At 39.5% G+C, this 20,986-nt stretch overlaps 2 protein-coding genes across 6 annotated transcripts in view; one reads left to right on the top strand and one right to left on the bottom strand.

Moving 5' to 3' along the window:
• Positions 1-20,986, top strand: part of IQGAP2 (IQ motif containing GTPase activating protein 2) — a 225,549-nt gene that overhangs the window by 158,989 nt on the left and 45,574 nt on the right. For all 3 annotated transcript variants that reach the window (XM_039544573.1, XM_039544574.1, XM_039544575.1), the window contains 4 exons: positions 8,723-8,813; positions 15,589-15,753; positions 17,776-17,918; positions 19,282-19,452. In XM_039544573.1, coding sequence (XP_039400507.1) covers positions 8,723-8,813; positions 15,589-15,753; positions 17,776-17,918; positions 19,282-19,452 — 570 coding nt within the window. The remainder of the gene's footprint in view (positions 1-8,722; positions 8,814-15,588; positions 15,754-17,775; positions 17,919-19,281; positions 19,453-20,986) is intronic.
• Positions 1,482-8,751, bottom strand: F2RL2 (coagulation factor II thrombin receptor like 2). Of its 3 annotated transcripts, XM_039544581.1 has the most exons (3): positions 8,682-8,751; positions 7,142-7,245; positions 1,482-3,461 (listed from the first exon to the last, which is right to left on the bottom strand). In XM_039544581.1, exon 3 carries the CDS (start codon positions 3,394-3,396, stop codon positions 2,371-2,373), a length of 1,026 nt encoding a protein of 341 aa, XP_039400515.1. In that variant the 5' UTR covers positions 3,397-3,461; positions 7,142-7,245; positions 8,682-8,751; the 3' UTR covers positions 1,482-2,370. The 3 variants fall into 3 exon arrangements, with proteins under 3 accessions (XP_039400515.1, XP_039400516.1, XP_039400514.1); XM_039544582.1 differs by lacking the exons at positions 7,142-7,245; positions 8,682-8,751 and adding an exon at positions 6,433-6,508; XM_039544580.1 differs by lacking the exons at positions 7,142-7,245; positions 8,682-8,751 and adding an exon at positions 5,507-5,769.

Raw genomic sequence — 20,986 nt, 5'->3', positions numbered from 1 at the left:
GTCCCGTCCCTCCACAGCCACCATATTTTGTATGTTGGTCCACCACCATATTTGCAGTGGTTGTGGTGTCTGTCTCTCCTGTGCCAATTAAAATGTTAGATGAGCACTAAGTAATTCCACCTCCCTCTGAAACTTTGAGTGTGAATGGGAGCTGGGGAGGATAAAATCAGTTGTGCATGCTTGTCATTGTGCATGTGATGTTTCTTAGTTTATCTAATCCTGTCATGGTCACTTCAAATATTTAAGAATGTGGTATTTATGCCATAATTGTGCTGAAGCGGTTATCTGAACTGAGCGGGAGATCTGGCCTCTTGTTTCTGGGATTAGGGATGGATGGGTATTTCACAGCTAGAAGGAAAGCTGGGGCTTTTGTCACCAATGGGAGGGTTGAAGCATTGACAGTTTTCAAAAGAAATTCCTGGAAATTACTCTTTCCTGAACCCTCACATAGCTTAAAAGTAAACTTGTTTGTCTGTCTGTCTTCCTGATATGCTACTTAGGGTAAACCATCTGAGCAGGATACAATGTCAGCTTCCACATAAAGCTGTGCCTTGGCTAGCATCAGAGTTTTAGGAATTGTAAACAGATCAGCATAACTGCTTTCAGAATGTAATTGAACACAAGATTAACTATAGCTTTTGGCAAAGTGTTTAAAATGTATTCTCAAGTATTCTATGTCTAACAATCATGCTGTACATTCCTAAGCTAAATTATGGGAGCTTTTGCAGCATGGTACTTAGAGTATTTATATATGCTGCTATAAACTATCTGGTAATCTGCAGTAACTACAGTGAGGGGAGGTCTTAACGTTTTATGGAAGCTGTATTGGCTTTTGAAGTAAACCTTCACTTTTCCCAATTCTTATAAATTATGGGGGTACTCTGATTAGAAACAAACTTCATTGTAGTTCAAGTCAAGAAATTTTAAAGAGTTTTCAGCAGCTTAAAAAGGCACTGAATGTAGTTTTCACGTAGTTACAGTTGCCCTACTGTCCCCCTTCTATGGGCAGGTCTACACTGGGGGTTAAGTTGACCTAAGTTACACAACTCTAGCTACATGAATAACATATCTGGAGTCAACGTAGCTTAGGTCAACTTACTGCAGTGTCTACACGAGAAACTCTCCTGTCAACTTACCTTATGCTTCTCGTTCTGGTGGACTACCAGAGTCGATGGGAGAGCGATCGGTGGTCAATTTAGCAGGTCTTCACTGGACCTGCTAAATCAACCCCCCGATGGATCGATTGCTGCAGCATCGATCCACGGTAAGTGTAGACAAGCCTTATCTTCTTTTGTTGCTTTTTGCAGTCCTTTCTTTGCTACTTTAAATATGCTTTTTTCTCTCCTTTTGCTCTGTGAAAAACTCTCAAAAAGCAACCCAAATAACTGATTACTGCAAAGGAAGGAGTGAAACTTTTTTTAAAAAGTACATATTTGAGAACACAATATATTCAGTCTCATAAATTACAGTAATTTGGGGTGTTACTTGTAACAGTGGCAGGTAAACATTTTTAGACATATGATTTTAAGTTGTCTCCTTTTTAAACAGCAAAGACTGTATTCAGTTTCTTCAGCCACTTTTTATTTTAGTTGGCCTTTTACTGGCAAAACCAAAGTTCAATAAAATCCAGCATACTCACCATCCCTGCCCCCCAGAAGAGCTCCTGTTCATATAAGCAGATGTTACCTCCAATTTAATTGTCATAGTTTTAAGGATGAGGTGTGGAGGTTAAAAGCAAGTGTCTGATTTGCAAGTATTAGGTTGGACTGTACCTGATTTTTTCATTACTCCAGTGCGGTGGTTCTCAACCTGCAGGCCACCTGCAGCCCAGTTAGCACACAGCTGCAACCTGTAAATGGCTTTTCTTACTGCACTTCAAAAGAGGGCAAAACAGAAATCCACATTGATCATAAGTTAGTGGTATTAGGTATTTTCAGGGTAGCCAAGCCAAAGTTTTCAAAAATAGTGATATTGGCTTAAAAATACTGCTTGAGTCTTATTTGTCCTCTGTTGTTGGAGCTTTTAGGATTCACATTTTTGGACCTTTCTCCATAGAAGTGAGGGCTAGAAACTTTATTTTTTTTAAATGAAAACAGATTCTCACCTGAATCAGGAGTAGTGGCTTCAAGAACAGCATCAAAACTTGTGGTAAAATTGCAAGACTGTATTTTTAGACATCCTTAAGATTTACTTGCTTCCAAACTTTATGTTAAAAAGATACTTTTGAACTTCTGCTTTCTTTTTCATTAAAAAAGACCAATTAGAATTTATAAAACAATAGTCAATTAAGTAGTGTGGCTTTTTTTTTTTGGATGAATTATCAGACATTTATATATGTCACAATAATAAATGTTGGATATTTAATTTAACTCATTGTTCCCTGGATATTTTTACCATTGTGAGATAAACATTGGATTGCTCTCTGATTTTGGACATCAGATAGTAAAGGAATGGGTCAAGGCAACTGTTTAAACTGCTTAGAGACAAAGCAATAAGATAAAAAAAATACAAGCCATCTGTTTTGTTGTAATAGTAATTAACGTGATGGACAATAAGTATGATGTTGCTTGGTGTGAAGCAGATGGCAAAAATCATAAGGATCAAGAGACTTATTTTAACATAGCAAAAGCACTTCTGCTCATAAGTATTGAGTGTTTGGATAATTGAGATGTAACAAAAAATAATAATGGTCAGTGGTATTACAAATCCAAAGATTGCTAAAGAGATAAAGTAGTAGAATTGGAATGGTGATAAAGTTTCACAGGCATTATGTACATCGTGGCAGGTAAAGATATTTAATTGTTCCAAGTAGTAGCTTTGCTTCATTATGCAGAATGGCAGCATGTACAGGAAAACAATTGTCCACACAATTCCACATGCTAGTGTTGAATAGGTACGCTTTGGCAGACTTCTGTAGGTGAACGGATGAACAATAGCCACGTAACGACTGATGCTGATGCACATGAGGAGAAGAATGGAGCAATACATATTGCCATAGAAAATGGCAGTCGTAGTTCGGCACATTATTTCTCCAAATATCCAGTTGTTTCCATTGAGATGGTATGTTATCTTGAATGGCAGTATGATACAGAATAGAAAATCTGAAATGGCTAAATTTGTATAGAAGATGGCAGTACAAACAGATCTGATTCTGAAAAACAGCATCCACAGAGTGATGGCATTTGATGGCACACCTAATAAAACTACAAGAATATATGTTGCAGGTACTAGTTTGGTGCTCAAAGAACTACTAAGGTACTCCATTGTGGTATTGTTAACTTTCAGTATTGAGCCATTTGACTTTCCTGAAGAGCATTTGTGTTCTTTGTTGTGAACAGTCTTTGTCCAGCCTTCTATATCAGAATGGGGAATACAATCATAAGTGCCTTGAGGCATTCCACGAAAGGTCTTAATATCAGGCACATCTTGACTTGCGGAGCTGTTATCACCATGTTTAGAATCTAAGATTAAAAAAAAGAAAATAGCTAAAATATAAGAGAGATACATCATGACTCTGTCCAGAGTACACCTTTTTTCTGAGATGAAGTAGGGCAGCTCCAATCTGAAGAATGAGTCTATAAAAATGGCATTGTGGTGTACTGTGTTGTCTCTGATTTCTGTATCACAGGTGGTATGGTATACCCCTCATAATTTTATTTATAAATCTACTCTCAGCCCTGAATACTCAGCTGGACTTGATCAAGCTGTATTCTTTCTGTTTTAAGAATAATCAGTTTTTTATGGCAGAACTATGCTTATGACATCTGTGCAACATCATTATCTTTAGTGGATTTTCACAGGTGTAACTTCTTGAAATTGATAAACCGTGCTAATGCACAAAGAGAGAATATAATTGTTGACTCACAAGCCCTCAACTGTTGGCTCAGCAGTGCAAACAGGAATAATAAGCAGTAAAACTTTTGTCGCTTAAGCAAGCACATATGACTGTGTAAAAGGCAAATACATTGAATAAGATGGTGCCATTTTTACATACCCATTTTTCAAATTAGAACTATATGTAGAAATGTTTGCCCTTTATCTCTACATATAAAAATCTTCCTTATATGGTATTCAAACACCCAAGAGTCTTGTCCCCACCCTCTCTTTTTTTTTTTTTTAAATAAATAAATAAATAAAGGCTAGCCACTCTGGCTCTTTACCTCTTGGCTCAGAAGGCAAACCAGATTCCCTCCTGTTAGCATGAAGAAGCAATGATATAGCTACTACTCTCCGTAGTTTTGGGGCAGGGCAGCTATAGTCTTAAATACTGAGCATGGGGCTGATCATGAGAGTTTTTTATTTCTGATTCTACACCTGGCAAATCTATCTGCTTCAGTTCCACCATGTGGTTATCCTTATTTTGCAAAGTGCTTTGAAAAAATATTCTGTATGTGAAAGATGCTATGATGGTAGCTATTAATTTACTTGCCTGCAATTCATTACACTTTTGCAGATAACTCAGAAAACATCACAAAAGTAAACATTCTCTTACTATGTAGACAAAGATTAATGAGCATATTTAGCCTCTTCTCCTAATGTCAACAATCCTGATAAGGCTTAGCATACAATTTTGTAAAGATGTGCTAGTACCAAAAGTGTGCAAAACAATAATAATCCTACTTTGCACCTATACAATGTCTTTCACTTGAATCTTATAGCCATAATAAAGTTTTTGCTATTTGTATAATATATAATTAGAATCCTAGCTCCAGAATTCTGAACAAACTGTAGATGTAGAGCAGTCCTGTTTGAATCTTTGAATCCTAGTCTTTTTGTCCGAACGTGACATAACTAATTTCTTCTGGATAAAAAAATACAAGAAATAACAATTAGATCCAGGCATTGCAGCCATGATAGAGTACGCATAGGAAGCAGATTTGAGTAAGACTGTACTATTTTTAGTCACATCTCTGGGCATGACTGCCCTTTAAAGAGACTGGTGTATCAGAGCATTTTTTAAATAAATACAAAACCAATAAATCTTCATAGAAAATTCCTAGTTCTGCGCCCACTGAAATCATTGTGTTTTTCTCACAAACCCCAGTCAGACTATGGGCCCAATGTTTTGGAATGGTGACTTTCCCCAGGTATTTATGATACAAATTTACCCCCATCAACCGAGTTTTCCTTCCAGTGGTACCTTCTGTGAAGTGTTAATTCTGTATTCATGATGCCCTCTTTCTACACAGAAGGTGTGATCCCACAAATTCAGTACTGTCACATCACTGTAGGAACAAGTACTGTAGGGGAAGTGGGTTATGAGGGAAATCACATTTTAGTAAACACAAAAACAATTGCATTTTGTTTGTCAATTAGCAAAGCTATCAAGGGCCATTGTGGGGAGAAATTCAAGATAACTGAAATAGAGCAATCAAAATCTGCCTCCGCTGAGACTTTGCAGGGTATCAGCTTGCTGACAAAAGCATCTAAAAGATAAGCACAATGCTCATGGTACCAGCTGAAATATACAGATAATATAAAATACACCTAGAACCAGAGGGCTTACCTCTTTGCCGTAGACTTGAGGACAGAGACAGCAATCCAGTTATAATTAAGAACAATGTTTTCATTGTTGAAAGTTAAATCCAGTTGGAAAAATAATGCCTCTTTAATTCAGTTGAAAAGGTTTTTAAATCCACATTTTTGTGTAAAAGACCTTGGAGTTTTAGGTCTGCCATCCAGAAGTATTCTGTGTGTACGGGACTTATAGAAACTAACTAGTTTTGTTCTTTCTCTAGTACAGCAATAGGGTGTGACATCTGAATATGTACATACACATGACTCAGTTTCAACCTCTGGCTGATACGGAAGAGATTAAATTGCTTTAACTTCTGTAATTTAACTCCTAATTTACCATGAACATGAAGAGTTTTTTAGTCTTTCTGTACTTTGTTGGAATTTGTACATAAAAATATTCAAAAGAAAATATTTCTGCTTAGAATATTCACAGAAAGTATTTGACACCTGGAGTTCCCAATCAAAGATCAGAGCCCCATTGTGCTAATATGTACAAATATGTAGTAAAAAGAAAGTCCATGTCCTAAAGGCTTACAAACTTGATTAAATTACAAGAGGAAACAAATGCATGGTGTTGGTGGGGACGGGGAAGGGAGGATGAGGTAACAATGATTCAAGCATGTTTCACACAGACTAGCTGGGCTCTGCTCTAGCTTGTCACCTGCCTATCAGTTATCAATTGACAGTGGTCTGTAGGCTGTCCTGTCTGCTTTGTTTAAACAGTTCCTATCCCTAAACAGCTTACATCTTTAGGAAATGTTACACAAATTATTTTTAAAGCTTCCTACGTGTCACATGATGAATGACTAGCTTCCAGCAGGCAACTTCAAAATGCTGGACAACACCACTGGCTTCCAATTTACTGATAAGGTTAGAATAACAAATTATTACCTGGCCCAGGAGCCGTATGCTTACCAGCACTATAATAATTCTGAAAAAATCTGAGATCCTGGGGAGTTAAAATATTTCATGCCTCACTCCCCGATCCCAGGGTTCCAGCTGAAGTTTAGTGACTCACCCTTTAATGATACTCTGAACAATGAAATTTTGTTTTGTAATAGCTGCAACATACATCTCACAATGAGTCTGAGGTATAGTTGATTCTGATCATGCTTGTAAGGCATTTCTGTTTTGAAATCTTTGTCCTCATGCATAGCTTGTGCATAACTTGACAGTTTGGTAGGAAGTGAAGTGTATTTTGAGTTTTAATTAAAAGTTCTTTGAACCGAATGCCAGAATTAAAATATTCTGAGACTAATGTGAGACTTTTGTATTGTAGTTTTATAAGAAAATAAGCAAACAGTAATGCATTCTACAAGCTTACAGTTGTTTCCTCAGTAAATCCTCATAGCAAACTTGGGGAGGAAAGGGCGAGAGAAAAATTACACTAAGTTAAAAATAGGAGGTGACTTTTTGTTCCTGCTGTTTAAGGCTCAAAAGTGTGGGGAAAGTGACCTGAAATGCAAATTTGTGTTCACAAATGCTTTTTCTGCATCAATTTGTACTCTTCCCCACTGTTCTAACTGAGATCAAATGCAATTTACTATAAGAAAATACATGTGTAAATGCTGATCAAAAACATACATGTGTTGTGCATGGATAGATACATTCTTGTCACACTTACCACACAAATATCTGTTCCATTTTTCTAATGAAAGAGCTTTTACACATCCTCTCTCCTCTCATTACCGTTACCTCTGCAAAGTACAGACTCATTTGGGTTTTGGCCTGAAATAAAATAAGTTAAAACACTGAGATCCACCATCAAGCTGGTTCACCACACACCAGGCTATCTTAGCATTCCACCCCTATGTGACATCTTCCTAAATTTCATTTTTTGTAGGCATGTATTTGTACAATTTTGTATCTTTGCTAAAGTACATTTATGGGTTTCCTAATCTAATGTAACTCTTGTACTTTTTTGTCTTTTTCTCTATAGAAAAATGTAAGAAATTGAGAACATTTCATGTTATTAGCAATTACCATTTGTATCTTCATTAAGCAATGGAAGCAATTTACTTCTGCAGTGAGAGGTTGACTGTCCTCCCAACCAACTGCTGACACTGTAACATTGCTTTCCAGCTAGTTGTTAATGGGTGTGGACTTCGATTCCTGAGCACTGAATGAGACCATTTAAGTACCTCCTAAATCAGTCTTCTCTCCAATAGCATCTAGCATTTTTTAAGTTGGTTTTTGGCAGCAGTGTCCTCTGGCTTTACTACTTCTCTGATATCCCAGGCATTAATTTAAGATTTACATGCTAGAAATTGTGCCATTCTTTGAGATTGGGGGTGGAAAACAAAACCCCAGATTTCTGGTGCACAGTTATTTCAGTTATGAATGCACTAGAAACACCTTAATTGAGTTTAACTTCAGTCTGACCTTGCTAGGGTCTCTTCTTTTGTGCTCACAATTCTGTGTATTAAATCATGCCTGCAGTTATTTACTTCAGTTTGTCTGTATATTTAGGCACTTAAAACTCCAAATGAGTTATTTTGGACTGCAAATTGGGGGCACAGAAAAGAAGCTGTTTTTGAAAATTTGGCTTGTATTGCCTATGAGGTAAAATTCGATAGTTGGTAGTTATCCAATTAAAAATAACACCTGCCCAGGTATGTACTTCATGATTCAAAAAATTCAGGAATTAAAGCAATCTTTGCATTACTAAATCTGAGCTATCTTTCTGTGTGAAAGTTCATACTGATATTTTTGATGTCTTTTTACTTGTCTGTACATATGCATGATTTCCAATGAAGAGCTTTGAAAGAAAACTTAACTGTTTGTAACCTTCTGTTGGATTTATGCTATGTCCTTGAGGAATCATATTGCTATCTGAATGCTCCTTTTCCTCTGTTCACTGGTGAATTATGGAGATTGAATTGTTGCTAAATTAACTCTGTTCAGAAATCTATATCTGTCTTCGGTAGAATAAACCTACTATCCAAGCTTTCACATGTTAAATGGAATTTTGCATTTTGGTGAACATAACATACTTTTCTTCAGCACAGTAAGTGTATCTAAACATTAGCTTTTATCTGTGATTTTTATTTGTTCATTGCTAGGTTCATAAAGTCAAATGAGGTTTAGTGTCCTCAGGCTTTCAGAAGGGCTTTCTATCTACTGAAGCTTTAATAATGTGTGTTTTCAGACTGAGTTTGACTTACTGTATTTTATGTATAAATATTTCTCCATCCCTCTCTCCCAGGAATCTCATGATGAGTCAGCAGTTCTCTGGCTAGATGAGATACAAAAAGGAATCAATGATGCTAATAGTAATATAGAAAAAGCAGCAAATTGTAAGTATTAACCTGAATCTACATTGAAATACCATTTTTTCAGGGTAAAGAAAGATGAGATTTTGAACTTTTTTTTATTCATGTACACTTCAATATGTTGGCTAGATTAAGTTACAGTTAATTATTTTTAGGAAACAAATATATTTTTTCATTACAGTAAGATTAAGTATGATTAAAATAAGAATTAAATGTAAAATGTAATTACATCTACCTAAAACAGTTGTCCTTGTGTCTGTCTTAGTAATTTTGGAAATCAGTATTACCCTAAGTAATAGAAGAGCAAAGATTTCAAATGCTAATACATTTTCACAGAGCTGATGAAATAAATATATTAATAAATCTCCCTTGCATAGATTTGAAAATAGATTTAAGGAGGGAATGAGACAAGTGAAGCATTTCATATAAGAGATTTTGCTTGTTTGACAAGTTTCTATGTGGTAATAGAAAACATTTGAAAGGAGTCCTGTGTACAAGTCTAAGTCCTGACCTGTGTTGCAAGACTGAATTCCTACATGGTTACAGCCTTGGTTAGTCAGATTTCTTATTTCATAACAACACCTCTTAACAAATGCCAGTAAATACTCCAACTTAGTCACATGCCCTTAATTTTTCAAAGTACTAAAAAAATAAGCTTTTTTTTGTGGCAAAATGATGATTATTCCAATTCATAATGCAACAGTTTGCTTTGAATCTGTAGGAAGATAGTAGCATAAGAGAAGTGGGTTATCCTATTGAACCCAGGGTATGTATAATGTCAAAACTTTTTAGAAGACAGAGTACAAACAAATCTGAAGGATTTATAACTACAGTAACTCCTCACTTAATGTTGTAGTTATGTTCCTGAAAAAATGCAACTTTAAGTGAAACTATGTTAAGCGAATCCAATTTCCCCATAAGAATGAATGGGGGGTGGGGAGGAGGGAAGGTTAGGTTCCAGGGGAAAAATTTTTTGCCATACAATACAATACAGTACTATAGTTGGGAGGTGCCCCCGCCTTACCCCACACAGGCACAGCCCACTGGCACTGCAGACAATGATGGGGAAAGGAGGCTGAAGGTTCTGGAGGCTCGGAGAAGCACGTTGTACAGCGGCAGCTTCCCCTACTCTGCAAGCACCAGTGAAGGGGGACTCAACCCTCAGCCCGCCCACACCACCTCTTTTTCTCCCTTCCTTCCCACTTTACTCGGCACGCGGCAGTTGACAGAGCTCTTCATTGCGGTGGCAGACAGGATGAAGGGCCTTCCTGTGTCCACCAGAGAATTTCATCATGGATCACTGCTTTTATCCATTTTTGCTATGAATAGGCGAAAGTGCAACTGCCAGCAATTGTAACCACCCATTCAACCAGGGCACAACCCTCGTCGGCTGCCTTCCTGGCCCATGTGCCAATTCAAGATATCTGCAGGGCCATGACCTGGTCGTCCATCCATAAGTTCACGTTCCATTACACAATCACCCAGCAAGCCCGGGACGATGCTGCCTTCGGTAGAGCAGTACTGCAAGTCACACAACCAGGAACTCCAAGCCCACCTCCAGGAATACTGCTTGTGAGTCACTTAGAATGGAATTGACACGAACAAGCACTTGTTACCTACCTTTTCGTAACTGTTGTTCTGCAAGATGTGTTGCTCATGTCCATTCCATTACCTGCCCTCCTACCCCTCTATTGAAATTGCCAGCCCTACGGATACTGCTGAGGCAAAAAATTCCAACAACTGTGCTGTGGGTGTGCACACACCTAAAATGGAATGAACGTGAGCAACACATCTCGAAGAACAACAGTTACGAAAAGATAGGTAACTGTTTTTCCTCTACCTCTTGTATATTGTTACTTATTCAAATAAAGTAGCCCTCCCCAGGCATCAGAAAAGATCAAACCATATACAATGCTGATCAACTATATATAATAATGAGAATGAAGCATTGAGCCGAGCGAGAAAGAAGAACAGATTACTAAACTCTTATATACAGGAATTTACAAACTAAAATTGTAAATTACCCTGTCCTTATCTGAAATGCTAAAGTAGCTTGCTTTTCCAGGCCTCAGACAGGGTGAAGGTAAATGATATCACCAGGGGCTGGTCTACACTGGAGGGGAGGAATCAATCTAAGATATACAATTTCAGCTACGCGAAGTCGAAGTATCTTAGTTCAACTTACCTGGCCATCCTCACGGCGGCAAGTCAACTTCCGCGGCGTTCCCATCGACTCCACTTACTACTCCTGCCGAGGTGGAGGACGGGCGTCGATTCGGGGATCGATTTATCGCGTCTAGATGAGACGCGATAAATCAATCCCTGATAGATCGATTACTACCCGCCGATCTGGATCGGTGGGTAGTGTAGACATGGCCTAGCAGTCAAAGCCCCCAGCTTGACCTGCTGTTCCTTACTTGAGAGGGAAAAAATGAGCTTTAAACTAGTCCTTCAGGCCATTGCTGTACATGCCTGGGAATTTGCTCCCAGTCCAAGCAGAGGATCAACCAGCAAAAGTTTTAGAATAAGAATCCTGTAAATTTAATTGGCAACAATATATGGTAAAAGCTGTTTTATCCAACACGTCACCAACCAGAAAGCTCTATAAATCGACATTTCTGATCTTCATTGAAATTCCGGTTTATAGTCCAGTTGGTGCAGGACAGGCAGGGGGTTGGGGTGCAGGAGGGAATGTGGCACATGGGTTCTTGGAGGGAGTTTCGGTGCAGGAGGAGGGTGGGGGCATCAGGTTGGGGTGCAGGGTGCTGGATCTGGGGGGCACTCACCTCGGGCGGCTCCTAGGTGGAGGCTCGGCAGGTGGCTCTGTATGCTGTCTGCACCTGCAGGCACCACTCCCAAAGCTTCCATTGGCCATGGTTCCCAGCCAGTGGGAGCTGTGGAGCTAGCGGGCAGGGCAGTGCGCGGCGCCACCTGCCAAGCCTCTGCCTAGGAGCAGCTGGGATAGGTTGCCGCTTGCAGGGAGCCACCAAGGTGAGCACCCACTGGATCCGGCACTTTGCAACCCAGCCTGCTGCCCTGAGGCCGCCCCCACCCCACACACACCCCTCCCATGTGCCAGCCCTGCATCCCCACCCACACTCCCACCCTTTTAGTTAAATGGTATTTTTCACTTAATGGCACCCCCCCCATTCTCCCAACATGCCAGATAAAACAGTTTTTACTGTAATTACTGCTTATATGTGGTCATCAAATGTTTTGCCATTACTAAATTTTTTCGATTCCACTTTCAGTAGTTGTATTTTGTTTGCTAAAGATCAACCTACTGTGTTAAATTAAAATGTTCCTTGGATGTTGATAGCGTAGAATAAAACAAACCTTTGTAGTATTGAACATATATGGCTAGCTACTGAAGATGCGTAGCTCTTTAATGTTGCTGAATTTGATGCTGCTATTGGTTTTTAAGATTAACTGAACCTAGTGCCTTGATATAATCAATCAGATGTGCTTAAAACCTTTGGAGGAAACCTTAACAGATCAAATATCTGTGAAAAGCATCTGGCTTTTATCATTTGAGAATGGCTCAAATGCATGTATTTACCCACATTCAACATTTTTGCACTTGGGAATTCTAATGTCTCCTTTGATGGGGATAAGTGCTTTTAATGAAGCTGTGAGGCAAAGGCATGAGAAACATGAAGGAAAATCTGTGCACAAAGAAAAACGGATCTTTTAAAATTGTAAACAAAGATAAGCAAAAATTAGAGAATGAGACTGGAATAGACAAGATTGTGTTTACTCATTTAGGAGCAATATAAATATTGACATTCTAAAGGCTATATAGTTAGTTCCCTGCTAATTTCCACACAAACATTGTATCAGGTTGCTAGATAATACAGGAGGTATTACCATGCAATAAGAAATCTGACTAAGAAAGGCTGGGACTATGTGGGAACCAGTAAAAAGATGCAATAATGGACTTTTTCATAGTCTGTTTTGTTTTATGGCACCATGTTTGTATTATATACATACCATGAATATTCATAAGCTTTAGCATTCAAAAAAGCAGGATTTTCAAGCCATACAATTTTTTTAAAGCAAGTCACAAACAAATGCAACTTTTTTTTTTTAAAGTCATTAAGGCCACTGCTCAGCATGGAACAAAAGAAGTCAGTGGAACAAATAATATCCATATCCTGCCAAGGCAACTCAGTGTCATCAATTTTCAGATGAGAAATGTTGGGTTTACAAATTTCCCACAAGGAATATGCAAGTGTGCTTTGTTTGAAGATGCTAACACACACTAAGATCAAATGGTCTAGACTTGAACTCTGTTTTCTTATTATTACGTTGAGGATTTCATTTTGACCCATAAACCTCAGGGAGGCTTTCTTAAGAAGGCAAACAAATTAAAGAACAGTGCATGCAAAAATACAGGCAAACTACAAGTGTAATGTTAGCCATTGTTTTGAACAAAAATTAACTGAAGTGTTTGACACAATTTCAGTAAAAGGGATTTATGTAGAAGAAGAATCTATTTTTGAAGAGGGAATGAACTGAGTGACGTGATGAACTAAAAAGTGCCTGTTTCATTAGGAAGTCTTGAGCTTCCTGTAAGCTTATTTTTGTGATTTGTTTAAAGATTTCCACATAGATGAGAGTAGTAGTAGTAAAAATATTTTGATTTCATGGTGTAATTTTGACAAACATGACATCTCACGTGAAACTTTCCACATTCACAAAAAACTTTGTGGAACTTTTATGTATTCTCTTTTTAAAAATCTGTATAGCCATAAAAATTGACACATTTGCAGAATGTTGGAATGGGCTTTAGTATTCACACCACACTTTTTCAGGTGCTTGGATTGACTTGTGTTTAAGCCATTTTATTCTATTTTTATGAGTGGGAGAGTCACAGGGCAAGCTTGCGTCACAGTTTACTTTGCTCCTATGACATGAACTAGCAAAGCAGGTCTTTTATACCTTGCATGCATTGCTAGCAGCCACAGAAATCCTGTGTTTTGGGAGAGTCCACATCACAGGAGTGAGCTGATCTTTGGCCCTCTTAAAGGTTCAGTTTCATTCTGTGACAGGACTGCTGCATTTTGTGTATCTGAGCAGTTGAAGGGTCAGGGGAAAACACTGGTGGTGGCTAGTCCAGTATTTGAGATTCTAAATATTACAAAAACTGAGGGGTATACCTGGGAATCTACTTTTTTTGCTGTCCTTGAATTGGTAAGTTTTGCTATTTAGCATAGTCTTGCCATGAGAAAACAGTCCCCGAGAGGAGAACTCTTGAGAACCAAAAAAAAAAGAGTTGGAGGAGCAGCAGCAGCTTTATGTTTAGAGTCATTTCTTCAGAAGAAGCCCCACTGTCAATGTGCTAGAGCTAGGTGCAGGAGGGCCAGTCGCAAAGTATGGTATAACTGCCTCAGCTACCTGTCATACCACGGCACTCCTAATGGACAATGTTAATGTACCGAACCTAACCTTCTGTACCAAGCTACTGCTGTTGCTGTTTGGATTTCTGTCTTCTCGTTGCTGATATTCTAATGCCAGTCAGTGACAGCATGGCAGACTAGGCATGATCATCTCTAGCCTTGGAAGAGTCTGTGTGCCATGCATAGGTTAGTTTCTTTTAAGTTCAGACAAACAGTGGGATCCTACTTGGTGAAAAGGTTGAGTGTCTAATCTTGCTGTGGGTTTCTGTGTTGTCTTGCATACAGTTTGCCTGCTCTCAACTGAATGCTTGCTTGTTTTCAGAGTGACAATGAAGCTCTGTCTCCTTCCTAGCCTAAATTTGTTTATACCCACCTCTTTCGTTAGTTAGTTAGTATCAAGCTTACAAAAAAGCTGTCTTTCAGTTTACCAGATTTTCACTTGCTGACTTGGGGAGATGTCTTGTTGGGGGATTATCTTCTCCATCCTGTAGGCTGTTGTTGCTTGGACACTGCAAGTCCCTCCTGCATCCGCTTTATTGGGGATAGCAATATGTATGCGGAAAGAAGTCAGGGGAGGGGAATATCCTACTTCAGCTTTGAGCAGCACACATGTGCAAGTTAAGAAAATTACATATGCCACTTCAGTCTAATGCACAAATTGTGGAAGACAACAGCGGAGTTGGTGTCAATCACTCATTTCTCCTCTAGATTATGTTGACCCAAATTTCAGAGGCCGTTAATGTACGTGGCAGCACAGGAATAGATTTGCTCGCGCATGCTGCTTTGCATATATCTTAAATTTAACTATGTAGGAATGCCATGATAAACATTGAAGCATGAACTGCTATGTCTGTAACTGTCACAAACTTGAAAGCTTGAGTGAATCTACCTCTTCCCATCTTTATAGGCTTTGCTATAGCTGAAATTCAATGAAAAATGACACTTTATGGGGTATAAATTTTTTATTTTATTTCAGATGACAAATTTTGCAAAAAGTCACTTGCATACAGCTGCTAGGCTTATATAGTGCTGCATGACTATCTTCACCAAAGCAGCCAGACTTTGTCCCCAGATTCCGCAATCAATATTAACTTATTCCTAACTATACTTCCAGTGCTGTGCAAGGTATTTTTGCAGCATTGTGGTGTACATTGTACAGACTACAAGGTGCACTGGCATTGTACATGGTGAGTTTATTATCTGAAATAGTTGCATTTACAAATATCTCACTTAAGAGAGTAGATAGTAAAAAGATACAAGAGATGGTGGTACATCCTGTATATAATATCCAAGAACGCCAACATGAAAGTGCATTCTCTAGATCACTGAAATGTACAACTGTATCTGTGTGTATGTAAAATATAAAATGCCTGACGTTGAAATGCAATTTTGTTGTTTAGTGGCTCTTGGAACCTCAATGATTAACAAGTGTTTGGAAAAGCACGATTCACAACCAGTCCTGGATATATTGCAGTCTCCTAAGTTTGGTTTAAGAGTTGTTCCAGAATGTGCTGAAGCCTATTACAAGAATCTTTTAGAAGCCAAGAATTTAAAAACCAAAGAAGGTAAAACCAAATCTCTGCAGTACTGTAAAGGCATTGAAGGATTAGTGCAAAATGTTTATATATGGTGCAAATGTATATAAATGTTTGTGTTTATATACTGTAACTTTAATTCTCTCTGTAAATTAAGGGAGAGTTGGAGGAAACTTTGAGGTTATTTCCCCACCTCTGCTTTGTCAAAGGCTGTCTCAATCTCCAGTTTTGAATGTCTCTGTAGCTGCCTATAGGCTACTCCACAGCCCAGAATGGCCACAGTATGGAGCCCAACAGCTCTACTCCTTTTCCCACCCCCAGCACAACCTTACACCGTCAACTGCGAGGTCAGCTCTATGCTGCTCCTGTTTGGGTGAACTCCTAAGGCCATTGCAACCCATTTTATGGCCCCTATGCAATACCAGATCACTGTACAGGAGCTGTAGCTGGGGTCAGAATCTGGTCCTCAGTGTAAAGGAGGACTAACATTTAAAGTAGTGTCAGCTAGTCCTGGGTATTCATGTTAAGCATGACCAGCTGATGGTTTTAAATGAGAAACAGTCTTTTATTCCGAACAGTAAGTCTAGTTTAACATGTTGTGTAACAATGCCTTTTTCCAGCACAGACATGCTTATTTTAGCATATAAGACAATTTATGGGTCGTATTTTGTACAGTTGTCTTCCTCATCATGTTTCCCTTGTACTCCTGAGAGAATTTTATGCCAAAAAAAATAAAATTCTGCACACACTATTTTCAAATTCTTCAAATTTTATTTATCAATAAATAAACATGGAGGCTCTAGGATGGCAGTGGGGAGCACAGGCTGTGCGGAGGTGAGAGATCACCCGGCAGCCCCCCACCATCCGTCCAGGTCATGGATGCAGTGGTGAGGCTGCACCCAACCCTGACACAGCCTAACCCATAAATACCCTGGGGCCCTGCCCCTCTGTGCCAGACACACCAGGTGGGAGCAGGCAGGCTCAATCTGGCAGGATCCAAGTGTGGAGGGACTTTGTGTGGGGTGGATCCTGGTGTGTGGTGAGAGGGTTCTGTGTGGGACAATCTGGGTGTGGGCAACTCAGTGGGAGATCTGGATGCACGTGTGTAGGGGCAATGGGACTCTGCAGGGGGGTCTAGGTGAAGGGTTGGTGGGCAGGTCTTGATGTGAGGGGGCTGAGTAGGGGTGTCTGGGTGCTGGGGGAGTGGAGTTTGGTGGGGTGGGTGTCTGAGTACAGCTGGTTGGGGTGCCATGGGGCAGGGGTGCTAAAATAATTTGTATAGAGGAGGTGCTAAGAGCCAATGAAGCAAACTCTAAACCCCTGTATATGATGGAAACCGCTTCAAGCCAGGGAGTGCAGCAGCAATCCCAGCACCCCTAGTTCCAGCACCTATACCGTGGGGTGGGATTCCGGGTGTTGGGAGTTCATTGGTGTGGCACAGAATTTCCCCGGGAGTAACCTTAGCACAGTCCATAGAGAAACTTACTCAAGGCTCTCCCTGTCTCTCTCAGCATGTAGTCTTATTTTTCTGTTTACCAAAACTGATGGTGCTCAGAAGAATGATAACCTGCGTGCCCTGTGTCATATATTATGAGCCTATAAGGTCCAACCTATACCTGAGATGCTGCAAAAGCTTCCAGTCATTGCTAACACTGCTTCATATCCACCAGTGTTAGCAATGGTAGAAGCCTTAGTATATAGACTGACTGCTGCCAGCATTTTAAATACCATGTTGACTAGGTCAATTCTGAGTAGAGATGGATAACACCGTTCTTGAAAATGTCCATTCCAGCTGGTAGCCAGTCTCTACTATGTTCCTCACTGTTGTCCACACCATTGGAACTGAGCCATTGTTAATATAGCAGGATATTTTTGCAAAATTTTCCTAGTTTAGGGTAGATCAATAATTGTGCTGTCTTTTTTTCATATATGTAAAATAATTGAAAACATTCTTTGGCAGGGAGGAGAGGTGGAGGGGAAGGGGAGACAATCTTTTATAAATGTATTAAGGCTCCTAAATGTAAACTAACAGTATACATATATTGCTTTTAGATTCTAGTGAAGGTCCATGGCTCAAACTTCTAATGAAGAATAGATATGATTATTATTATAATGTGGAAACTGGAGAGAGTACCTTTGTTCCGCCTGAAGGGTTTATACCAAAAACTTCTTGGCTAACCAGTGAAGAAATACAGGTAGAGTGCTAACATGCTCAAAATGACTGCATGCAACTGCTAGAAGAGGGCCTCATCCTCCCTGATTGAACTAACCTCGTTATCTCTAGCCTGCTTCTTGCTTGCATCTATATACACCTGCCCCTGGAAATTTCCACTACACGCATCCGACAAAGTGGGTATTCACCCACAAAAGCTCATGCTCCAAAACGTCTGTTAGTCTATAAGGTGCCACAGGACTCCTTGTTGCTGCAACTGCAACATAAACGCAGAAGTGAGTGGTTTAACACTGTTGGATACAAAGGAAGTGGTTATGTCAAGATTTTTAGGGCCTTAAAAGTACAAAGGAAAAGAGAGAGAATTATCTAATTGGACTTTGGTTTAGGCTGTTCATTTCCCCAAATACAGTAGAACTTAATCTTAGTTTATTCAAACCCTTAGAAGGGGGCTGACAACTCAGAAGCACCTCACTTTGGACAATATCATACAATCATAAGTACCCTTAAATCTGCTTTTGAATAATCTTCCAAGTCTATGTAATCATGCTTGGTCAGTTATAGTACTGTGTAGCATATTGTACTCTACATGGGCCCCCAAATAAGGAAAGCCCTTAACCACATCCATAAAGGCTTTCTTGAATCAGAGGCCACTTTTAAGCAGGCCTATGCTGTGGGTTCAGTCACTGATGTTGCTACACTGATATGTGCTATTACATGTTACTAGACTGCATTTAGCTGTACCTATGCAAACCACTACTGTACATGTGCTACTCCAGTGCAAAAAGTGACTTGCTCCAATGCGGCTTACCCAGTAAAAAGTGGCTTGCACTGAAACACTGATGTAGTGAATCCATGGTAACGGTTTGCACTGGTTCAGCTAGATCAGTGGTTAAAATCCCAATGTAGATAAACTTGTAGGCCATTCCAAAATTGTGCAGTAGGATTCTTCACATCCTGACTGGTTTCAGAAGAATTTTTTTTTCACGTCATTCTGAAACTTAGAAATCCTAAAATAAGCATTTTCACACAGATGTATGGGTTCCATTTTTAGACTCCGGGCTTCTCGCTCTTGAGTTAATAGGGATTGGTAGTATTGCAAAAGCAAAGACCTCTGCCCCCTGGTTTGAAAAGCTTTGTAATGGCTAAAACCTGTCCTTTCAGCTTATTGATGATGTGGTCTGAAGGGAGTTCAGTCCTCCTTTAAACAAATGATAGTAATAACATTGTGGTTCTCAGTTCTGTGAGTGGTTAAAAATGTGGGGAGTAAATTGAAGGGGTTTTCATAATAGGGATGGATGGAGAGAATGGAATCCAAATTCTGAAATGGTTTGCCTTCCGCTTTGCTTCATTGCTTATTAAACACTTTTTACATGATCTCTTACCAGACTATTGTTGGGCAAGTTACAGCAGATTACAATCGAGAGCAGCTGTGGTTCACTAATGAAAACCTGATTCTTCAGCTGCAAGCCCTAGCAAGGGGATTCCTAGTCAGAAAAAGTTATGAGGAGAGAAAAGGATTCCTCCAAAAACAGGAACCATCTGTGATCAAAATACAGGTATTGCTGTGTAATATAAAGACACAGTCACTTCTTCTGGGTGTTGGTAGCTTTTTACATGTGACACTGTATGACCTTTTGGGTGTATATCATCTTCCTACCTTCTTTTGCAGAAAGGACTTCTTGTGGCATTTGTTATTTACAGAACTGAATTGTTGTACAAACACAGGTCCATGCGCTCAGTGAAAGAAATGCTTTGTGTTTAAACTGACAAAACTCCAGTTTACAATGGCTATAGATAATGTATAACTGTAGTTATATAACAGGCCAATTGGAGAAGCCCAGTGATTCTTACCACTAGCTTCTTCCTGAGCATGTTCAAATGGGAGTGCGAGAAAAGAGTAGGAGGATGGAAGGTAATTTGAAGCTCTAGTTCTCTGCCAAGGCATGGTTCACTCAGGAAATGCATTCCTTTCTCTGCCCTCCCCCAGTCAGAAGCAGTTTGCTTCCGCTTTACGAAGCGAATGCTCGTATAATTGAATAGGGACAGGCAACGTTAACAACTTTGCCTGATTCCAAGAGTATTACTTGGATTTGCTTAATGCGCAGTACTCTGAAAGGGGTACAAAGGAAACTTACTTTTGGTTTTTACAGATCATAAGTATCACGCACATCTTGATAGGCCAGCAATGATGCTTTTGTGTACACTTCGTGGTTTTACATATTTTTACACTATTCCTGCATATACTATAATAGTAGACTTGCTCAATAAGCTTGAATTTTTTAGCATTAAAGTTCAGTTTTTAAAAAATTGTTTTTTCTAGAATGGGTACATACTGCAATGAATTAAAACTTATTTTTGCTACTACTTCAGATTATTAGTAAAATATGTTATGGTGATGTCAAAGGCTTTATTAAGATACTTTACAGACCCAGTACAAAAAATTGCGAGCTCTTTGGGAAGGAATCCTCCAAGACCAGATTCAGCAAGTATGTGTAGCTATCCTTAGAAACTGGATGGAGGAAGTGGTAATAAAACATGTGTTTACACAAGCAACATAAGATAAATGTTGCAAGTCTCCACTGGCTATATCCCTAGCCAGATGTCAACTTCCTGTGGGCATCCCAATAAAAATGGCTATTTTGGAGTGTTAGGAGAAGTGAAGTCCAAATGGCTTGTGAGAAGCAGATAGGCGGATGAGAGAGGTTGGCATCATTGGTAAAACGGGCAACACAATAAGATGAGTGGGTAAGGAGGGAGGAACTAGATTGGCAGGGTCTTTAAAGGCAGGGACCAGCACTGGTGTTTGATGGGATAGAGAACTGGGAGCCAGATGAAAAAATTTGAGGGTGGTGTGATCAGAAAAGGCAAGAAGGTCTTAACTGGGTTTTGAATGGGCCTGAGAGTCTGACAATGGATGCCAGGAAGGCCAGAAAGGGAAGGAGGTTACAGTAGTCAAGACTGGTGATGAAGGGGGCCAGGACAAAGTTATACTAGTATAGACAGAGGATAGGGCAGCTCTGTGACACCATGGAACAAGAGGAGACAAGATTTGGAAACTGCTTTGAGGTGCAGGCTTAGAGTCTGAAATCA

Source organism: Mauremys reevesii, linkage group 6 (assembly GCF_016161935.1).
Source record: "Mauremys reevesii isolate NIE-2019 linkage group 6, ASM1616193v1, whole genome shotgun sequence".
NCBI classification, from domain to species: Eukaryota; Metazoa; Chordata; order Testudines; family Geoemydidae; genus Mauremys; species Mauremys reevesii.
This window is presented reverse-complemented; position numbering and strand designations above follow the sequence as displayed.